The sequence below is a fragment of the Carassius carassius genome, chromosome 49 (genome assembly GCF_963082965.1).
Source record: "Carassius carassius chromosome 49, fCarCar2.1, whole genome shotgun sequence".
NCBI lineage: Eukaryota > Metazoa > Chordata > Actinopteri > Cypriniformes > Cyprinidae > Carassius > Carassius carassius.
This window is the reverse complement of record NC_081803.1, coordinates 11,078,406-11,087,695: the sequence shown is the minus strand read 5'-3', so window position 1 is coordinate 11,087,695 and position 9,290 is coordinate 11,078,406. Positions and strand designations below refer to the sequence as shown.

At 35.3% G+C, this 9,290-nt stretch overlaps 1 protein-coding gene across 1 annotated transcript; it reads left to right on the top strand.

Annotated features, from left to right (window-relative positions):
• Nucleotides 1–141: 141 nt before the first annotated feature.
• On the top strand, nucleotides 142–4,681 carry LOC132132601 (lysosomal proton-coupled steroid conjugate and bile acid symporter SLC46A3-like). Its single transcript, XM_059545040.1, has 5 exons — nucleotides 142–369; nucleotides 1,851–2,715; nucleotides 3,522–3,605; nucleotides 3,886–4,042; nucleotides 4,552–4,681. The coding sequence occupies exons 1-5, from the start codon at nucleotides 181–183 to the stop codon at nucleotides 4,646–4,648; spliced, it is 1,392 nt and encodes a 463-aa protein (XP_059401023.1). The 5' UTR covers nucleotides 142–180; the 3' UTR covers nucleotides 4,649–4,681.
• Nucleotides 4,682–9,290: the final 4,609 nt, after the last annotated feature.

The window sequence follows — 9,290 nt, the reverse complement described above, 5'->3', positions numbered from 1 at the left end:
CGGTAGCTGTCCAAGGTGATCAGCAGTGTGACTTATTTGAGCTGTCATGATGCAAGTTTCGTCTTGAGTTTTGATGTTGGCGTTAACTAATTATGCAGGTCTACAATTAGCATTATCATGCGGACTTGTGTAAATGTCTGTTTTTCTCTTGGCTTTGCAGTACACCCTTTCCTCGACACTATGAAGAGACTGTACTTCATCGAGCCGATCGTAGCGATTTACGCGTTTGCCAGTTTTATGCTGTATCCCCTCGTCCAGCAGTACGTGTATCGCAGATTGTGGCTGGAGATCACAAACTCGTCTTACACCGTGTCCGAAAACACTTCCCAGTGCGCCTCCAACAACACCAGCCACAGCAGACAGCAAAATGTGAGTAATGCCTACGTGTGTCATATGCCACAAACACTTCTACATCAAATATATTTGATAGTTTTAAACAGCCGGTTAAATATATTTAGTGGTCGTATTCATCAGTTCCTCTAAAGTTGACACAGGTGTCTATCTGAGTAACCACAGGTTAATCGCATTAACCGCATTAGTGTTGTCATGTCCACTTTTAAAGTTTTTTTTATTTATTTATAATTTTTTTTCTCCCAAAGTAAAAATATCTGTAACATCTGGCAACACAGGTTACTTATTTATTTATTTGATCAAAATATTTTTGTGACAATAATTTTCAGTATTTTGTTGAAAAAAAAAAAAAAAATTTATTATTAAGATTTTCTAAATATACACCATATAGGCCTTTTATGTATGACACTAAATTTACAATGCATGACGGGGGGAAAAAGTAGAATGCTGGTATATTTTTGTTTCTTACCAAATTCTGCCACACAACTTTTAAATAAGATGTTATTTTTTTCTATATTTTTTATTAGAAATAAGAACAAAGAAGCAAATTACAAGCAATAGCCCAAGAAAAACAATCAAGAGTCAAGTAGGCAACAAAATACTACAGAAATGTAATAATCCAATGTAAACTAAAACCTCACGTCTTCAATTTCTGAAATAAATAACCCCATATGTCTGGCAAATTATGCATGATCACTGCATAACTTGACTTATTGTAATGTTTAGCTTGAAAAGTATGCTTGTGCTGTCTTTCTTATAAATTATGGTTTAATTTACTATTACCCTATTGTTATTTTTGTTACCAATTATTATCCAGTGACATTCATACGTTTTAAATGTGGCAAAGGACCAAAAATAAAATTAGATAATCAATTCAAAGTTAATAAATTTAATTTAATTTCAGTATCTATTGTAAATGTGTGCATTTAATTCTCTGGAGTACTCTATTCTGATTGGTCCATTGCTGAACTCAGCTGTATATATTTCTCAGATAGCATAACAAATTCTAAATGATGATTTTTGTCTGTGGCAACATTATTTAACAGACTATTCATCAGGGAAACCATGTTTCCTGTGCTGGCATTCTGTCCCTAGAAAGACGGAACACTAATAAGTATGTAAATACTTGATAAGTAAGCCTATAACTCAATTTAGTTTCTAAATAAATAAATCAATTTAATTTCTATGTTTGTATGATCTACTTAGGAAGTGTGTAATAAGTGGGATAATATACAGTCAGTATTGATCACCCCTGTTAATGTTTGTTTTAAATCCCTTAAATATATTGTGAATTAGACCTGTTTTTTAGAGAGCATGTGGCTGTAGTAGTTTTGGTCATTAATACATAAGGAAACACGTGTTTCATTTCCTCTCTCTCTTTCTTTTTTTTTATACGTTTTTTCATATGTACCAGGAATTGCAACAAATGTCATAAAATACATATGTAGCAACAGTTTTGTTATGCACATCTGTTTCATTAATTTTGCTCTATTTTTCAGGAGGTACAGAAAGCAGCTTCTCTGTTCTCCATGTACATTGATTTGTCCTCCATGATCCCCAGTCTCATAATGACCCTCCTTCTGGTGGCCTACAGCGATCAGCGCGGCCGAAAGATCACTATTATTATGCCCCTCATTGGGTCTCTGATCTACACGCTTTCATTCCTGGCGGTGTCCTTCTTCGAGCTCAACCTCTACCTTCTCATTGCCGCCAGTTTCGTAAGTGCCCTTTTTGGGGGTATCGGCACCATGCTAGGTGGCTGCTTCTCCTATGTGGCCGATTTGTGTGAGGACAGCAAGCAGAAGACCCTTCGCATGGCTGTGGTGGACATGATGATCGGCTTGTTGGCCGGTGTGGCGTCAATCTCCACGGGCTACTTCCTGCATGCAGTCGGGTTCAACTGGCCTTTCTTTACATCCGCCCTGTTTCAGGCGGTTAACTTGATATACGCTGTCTTCATTCTGGAAGAAACCAGGGTGATTGACCAGACAGAGAAAGTGGCTTGTTGTCAGGCCATGCAGAAACTAGCTCATGGTATCTGCAACTTGTTTGTGGGAGGCAGCAGGCAGAGAAAATGGGTTCTTGTGCTGCTGATTGTCACATTCTCCTCCTTATCTTTTGTTAATACGGGGGGTCTGTCCATGATCACACTTTACGAACTCAATGAGCCGCTGTGCTGGAGCGAGATCCTCGTCGGCTATGGCGCTGCGGCCAGCACCTCCATCTTCATCACTAGTTTTGTCGGTGTGTATTTGTTCTCCCTCTGTCTGCCTAACATTGCCATCACCTTCATCGGGATGCTGTCAGTCGCTATAAGCATGTTCATGACGGCCTTCGCAAAGACCACTCTCATGATGTTCCTCGGTGAGCATGAACATACACAGTCCAAAATCATTTTCATATACTATATATTACCCTTTTATTTGAACAAATAGGCTACCACATTTACCATATTATATATGACTCTGGGTGTACTGTACAATAGTCATACATGAGAGAAAAAAACAAATCCGTTCACAAAAATTAATATACATTTTTCGTTTTCTACATTATCTTGAATTCACTAGAACTGTAGCATTAAAAACAAGTTAGTTTAGATGATATTGTTCAGTTAATTTAGACAAATTTTACATTTTCTATATCAACCATAACATGAAATAATTTATTTTATTGTCCAGAATTTTCATATTTTTAATAGGTTTGCTATTTTTTTAATGAGTATTTAACACCAAGAATTAAGGAAAAGCCAGAATAGATAAACAATTAATTAATAAGTCACTATTAGAATTTTTTACAAACCATCACAGTCAAATTAATTGTATATGTGTGTCTTCTCTTTGCTTTTAATATCTGTTGGTATACATATGGTGCACTGTATATTTTATTTTATGATGAAGATATAGAATTAATTAAGAACAAACAGCAGCTGATCCTAGATTACAGCCATTGCACATCTTATCACATTTTTATGTACTTATTATCTGTGCAGTAATACTACAATAAAATTAACTTATTTGATAACTGAACACAGTTGCGCTGGTAACTACTAAAGGGTTATAAAAGTCATAGTGAGCTCTGAATTTGTAGCTATGTAAAATGGGTATAACTGTCTATAATTCTGGAGGCCTTGTTTGTCTAGTTAATGTGAGTATTGATGTGTTTGCTTACAGTGAGGATTCCTGCGATGTTTGCTATTATGCCGTTCCCTGTCCTGCGTTCGATGATGTCAAAGGTCGTCTCAAAGTCTGAGCAGGGTGACTGACTCTCTGAAAATCACTGTTCCAAAGCAGAACTCCTTATTCAGCAAGATCATGGTCATAAGAGCTCTTCTCTGCTCGAGTGTGTTTTTTGTGTGACCATGCACTTTAAAGGGATCCTTTCGAAGTGGTGTTGCATTTAAGGACATGTTATGTGACTGCTTTTTAATGAAAAGTAGTTTTGATGGCACTTTCACCCTGTATGTCCTGTATGCATTCCTCCTTTTGAAGAGACAATCATATTAGAATGTTCTTTGTTTACCCTTTGTTTTCTCAGGAGCGCTTTTTGCCTGTGTGGCCTTTACAGAAAACTTAAGCACTAACGGGTCCGCTGCAGTTTTTAGCAGAATCTACGCGGCCACTGTGGCATGGTGTCCTGGCTTTATCTTCCTATTGGGTTCTGGACTCTGTATTATACCCATAAGCCTATTAGGGTAAGAGTTGCTCTGAAACATTCCTAGTTATTGATCTTTAGAATGCTGAAATTTCTAAACCGCGCATTTAAACACTTACATAGCACATTATAAATTAAATGTATTATTATTATATCAGATTAATGTGTTTTAGAGAGGCTTCATAAATAGGAATAAAAAAAAACATTTTATCTAAATAAATACAAAATAAAATTGAATTGAATTTCATCATATCATTTTATATTATACAATATGAAAAATTATATTTAAGTGTTATTAAATTATTAGTGTTTTTAAAGCAGAAGCCTGTAGCTCTTATAACCAGTTATTCCTAATTTTAACTGACACTGTTCTGCGGTCTATTTTGATTAGTAGGTCTATAGTTCCTCTTTTTTTAAAATGCCAGCTAAGGCTTACATTTCCTCTTTCATGTTTTGCCTCTGCATGTATTTGTTGTTCATGAGTGTGTGTGTGTGTGTGTGTGTGTGGATAAGAATGTTCATTCATTCTGACTTTGTGTCCCATTCCAGCATATTTAGGTGTTTCTGTTCATTGGATTCTAATGACAATCAAGCACTCTTATCAGAAGACGAGACTGAAGCCTCAGATGACCCACCTGTACAGTAGTTTAAAGTCAAATCAAAGGGAGTTTGGATACCTCATTGTCCCCCTGTGTGTTTCTATGTATAATGTATGTACAATTGTATTTTATAAAGCTAAAGATTTAGGATGCATCTTTATAGTTTTTTTTTAATTTTTCTATGCTTTTCTAAGTGTGGCAGGTTTTCATTAGTCTCTGATCTGAGTCATGAGCAATTCAACCAATAAGCTCTGACCTGCCCTTGACTGTCTGTCCTGTGTGCTGTAATTTTCATATACCATCTCATCTTGACAAAATCATGTCACGATACATAAATTATAAATTAGCGTAGATCAGTTTATTTTGTTTGGAGGTTTAGCAGGGAAAAATGATTTTGGAGGACTGGGCACATCAGTCAGTTGATATTTCTGCATATCTACCTATTTATTTCAAAATGCCTGTTCTTGTGCTCCTACACGCACAAACTACATACACCATAGAAATCTACTGAACCACTGAAAAAAATTTCAGTTCAATTTATCTATTCACAAAAACACTTTTGTGTTACTGATTTCAACTACAAACTACATTTGGTAACTTGTGTGCAGTTGTGATGAATTAAATATGAATACATAAAGTTTCTGTTATGAAATTTAATAATGTCTGTCAGCTTTACAGCCTGAAAAAACTTACTGTGTTGTTTGAAATAATATGAATATTCTATAGAAATTATCAGGTTCTAGCAATTATTTTTATTATTTGCAAAATATTGGTATTTAATAATAATAATAATAATAATAATAAGATCCTTATTCAGTTGCAAATTTAGTGTCTGCTAAATTAATAAATATTAATTTACTAAATATCTTTTCGAGTCCAGTTAAACATATTATGTGGTAGATCCACTTATCTATGTTTTCTGTTATAGATCAGTGTGTAGATCACTGATTCTCAAAGTGTGGCACGCGGGCTCCATCAAGTGGCACGCGGAGGAATTACTAAGTTAGACCGCCTGTCCACCAAAGCGGTTTTTCCCGAGTTGCCACGTTTTTTAAAACGCCTGTAGCACGAAGCCGGTTTCAGTTTTTATTAGATAAGTTCGCTTTTAGTTTGAGCACATTCTGAGTTTTCGAATTCAAATTACAAATTCAAATTAAATATTTTTTTTTCAGTGACAACTTTTTTTTGTTGCAAATTGTTTATTATATTTAGATATTATAATGATATATAATCAAAGTATCTAAAGATTCTAAAGTCTTTGGTATAATATATTTGGCAGCAAAATACATTTTAATGAGCCACAAAAGAATGCATATCACACCTCCGTTTATCAATGTCAAAGTCTCTTCCATCTTTATCACTCTCTATTCTAATTCTATTCTTTAAAAAAATTCTTGCACCCTATTCATTTGCTGTTGTTTTCTAAAAAAAAAAAAAACGAACACTACCTTTCTAATCTTTTTGTATTTTATCTGCTTTCATTTTTTATTTATTATACTATTAACAAAAGCCAAAAAGGCCTCTAACTGTTTCCTTTTTATTTATTATAATTTCAAAAACCCTTGCTCCGTGTACAGCGTCCGTGTGATTGCCAGTTTGCCGCATGTGTCACGCGCTCAGATGCACGCGGAAGTTGGAGAGCGTTTATAACTGAGCGTTGTGTAACAGCTGATCTAAACCAGGTTGGTTACTCAAAACTTACTCTGCAACTCTGATGTTGTTCATCTTGCTTCGTACTACAGGCCACAAGTTTACAAAGTAAGTTTCCGTGGACACACATACAGCCTTATTATAATTTTTATCAAGCTACTACTGTATTTTAATGTTGGTCATTATGGTGGTACTTGGAGAGTCATATATTTTCTGAGGTGGTGTAAAAAGTTTGAGAACCACTGTGGTAGATAAATGTTTGTAGAGATGATTTTACATTGTGCGCTTTATCATTGAGGCCAGAAGATGGCAATATATACGCATATAAATATGATAGCATAGGAACGTCTTGGCACAGTTTAAAAATGTATTGATCATTTGTTTTAGTTTTAGTTTTTTTTTCTTTCAATTAAAGTGATTAAATGTTAGAGCTTTATTTACACTCGTGATGTATGATTTTATGTTCTTCTAACCGACATCAACACTTACATTTTTTTAGGTAGAATGCAACTTTAAAGTTTAAAACAATTTGCTTTCTAGGAAGTTACAAAGCACAAGTTAAATATGTGATGCAATACATTTGTCCTAAGGAAAAATGAACTGTGTAAATACACAATGGAAATCAGAGGTGCCCAAAGAAAAATAGTGCTATCCTGTGTTTAAATGTAGAAATGACGTCTTTCCTGTCACACCTCCCTGTGGATTTGATTTCTGACCCCTGATATGATGAGAACTCTTCATAACTGTGCAGTCAGAGTGTCTGCCGAGTGAAAGTATGATCAATCTGAAGTGGGCTTCTCTGGTTTCCAAACTGAGGCTCCACACCTCTGACTCCACATGATCTCCCCCACACCCTCTGTTCATCTCCCTCTCTTATTTCTCTCTGTTTATCTATGTATTTCTCTTTTTGCATTTTCCCCTTTCCATGGACTCTAACTCACTCCATATACAGACACATTCTGTTTTATTTAATCTTTATTCAGATGCATAGACACACACACACTCACACCTGATTCACAACCCCCTGAACTGTTTGTGGTTGGCTAAGCCAGATAACATTCACACCAACATGCCACCCAGGGATGAAACTATCCTAACAAACAGTTTTACCCTTCTCTCAACGGGCACATCTGGGGCTTGTTGGACACAGATGTTTCTGCAGGCCCACACCTCACGTTAGGGGTTAACAGCCACATGCTGAACAGCTCGAGTCATATAAGGTAATGTGAAACTTGTTTGCAAGCAATAACTTAAAGGGTTAGTTCATCCAGAAATAAAAATTCTATTATTTAGCTATTCACTAGTATATCGTTCTAAAACGGTGAGAATTGGTTCCATCTGTGTTATGTTAAGGACAGTATTTTGAGAAATGCCTCAGTGTTTTTTTGTTGTTGTTGTCCATTCATTGGGAGTTCCAAAACAGTGTGATTAGCAGCATTCTTCAATTTAACAATTTTCTTCAATAAACCACGGTCAAAATCTCCCCTGCCGTCGGACACAGATATGAGAAGAATGCGGTTTGAATGTTAGCCAGCAGAATTAATTTTGAATACTGTGGTACACTCATATGTGTCTGTTGAACATGTATAAAATATTTGTGTAATTTTTTGAATATAAAAATTACAACAAATTTATATACATACTTTTAATATTTGTATATGATTTAAAAAAAATGAAATTTATGTTGTTAACCAGAGTATGTTATTGAACAGATTTAATATAAATTATATTAATAAATATATAAATGAATAATTATATATAATTATAATAAACTGATGTAAGTGAATGGCAGTTGTCTTCATGCCCAACCTTAGAAGCACTGTCATTTTGCCTGTGGATTTGCATCATCTCATTTGGAGTCCTTTTCTCTTTGTTTCCCCTGAAAGGTCAAAACTTTGTTTGTACTGTTTGCTCTCCCCATGTAATTTCTTACAGGCTTGTTTGTATTTAGCTGACGCTCTAGCAGTGGGTGAACGCTTTGTGCCTCACACATAATTACAGTGTTTCAATGCCCTGCAGCTTGGCTCTTTGGGAGGGTGAGCTTCACTTACTGAAGGCAGTGCCACTGAACTCACTATATCACTGCAAAGGCAGAGACAGATACTAGGCCTGTCTAATAATTGTGTAATTGTATGTTCTCAGTATACATCTATTGCATTGTAGCTAGTGGTTTCTCTTTCTTAATTGCAAAATACTGTAATTTCATATGATATAAGTTTATTAATAGCATGAGCATACAGTATACTACCAGTCAAAAGTTTGGGATTAGTAAGTAAAAAAAAAAGTAAAAGAATGCAAGGATGCATTCAGTTGATCAAAGTTGAGAGTAGCTTTTATAATGTCACTAAAGATTTCTAATTCAAGTAAATGCTCTTCTGTTTATCAAAGAATTTAATAGTAAAAAATGTCTTGAACCCCAAATCGTTATATTAAAATGATTTCTGAAGGATCATGTGACACTGAAGACTGGAGTATTGATCACAGGAATAAATTACATTTTACAACATAATTAAATAGAAAACCGTTATTTTAAATTGTAATAATATTTCACTTTACTAAATGCAGATTACTTTCAAAAATATTAAAAACATCGTATTGACCTTATATTAACATTTCTCCATTTGTGTTCTTTGAAGACAGAAATTCATACAGGTTTGTAACAACAACAACAAAAGAATAAATAATGAGAGAATTTTGTCCATATTTTATTCATGCAGCTCATGTTTCGATGCCAGCAAGCTCACCATAAAAAACAGCACCATATTACATAGCCAGGATATGTGGAGGGTCCTGTTTCTTCCTTCTGTCTCCCATCTCCCTCTAACCACATTGCTGTTACAAATTGAAAGGCTATTTATTTTCTCTCAAATATAGATCAAAACACTGCCTTTCAAACCACAGGCCCAGTCCTCCATAGGCCCGTTTGTCTCTTCCAATCAAACCAAATCTGAGGCATCTCAAGGGCAGTCCACCTCTGCTGTTCTGCCCCAGGAGGGGTGAGCCTCATATGGAGCTCAGGTCCATCCAGACACCACTGCT

Bases quoted from the DNA above. Each gene is read 5' to 3' on its own strand.
- LOC132132601 (XM_059545040.1), top strand. From the start codon at position 181: ATGAAGAGACTGTACTTCATCGAGCCGATCGTAGCGATTTACGCGTTT. The intron at 370-1,850 runs GTGAGTAATGCC...TCTATTTTTCAG, and splicing joins GCCACAGCAGACAGCAAAAT to GAGGTACAGAAAGCAGCTTC. The intron at 4,043-4,551 runs GTAAGAGTTGCT...GTCCCATTCCAG, and splicing joins ATACCCATAAGCCTATTAGG to CATATTTAGGTGTTTCTGTT.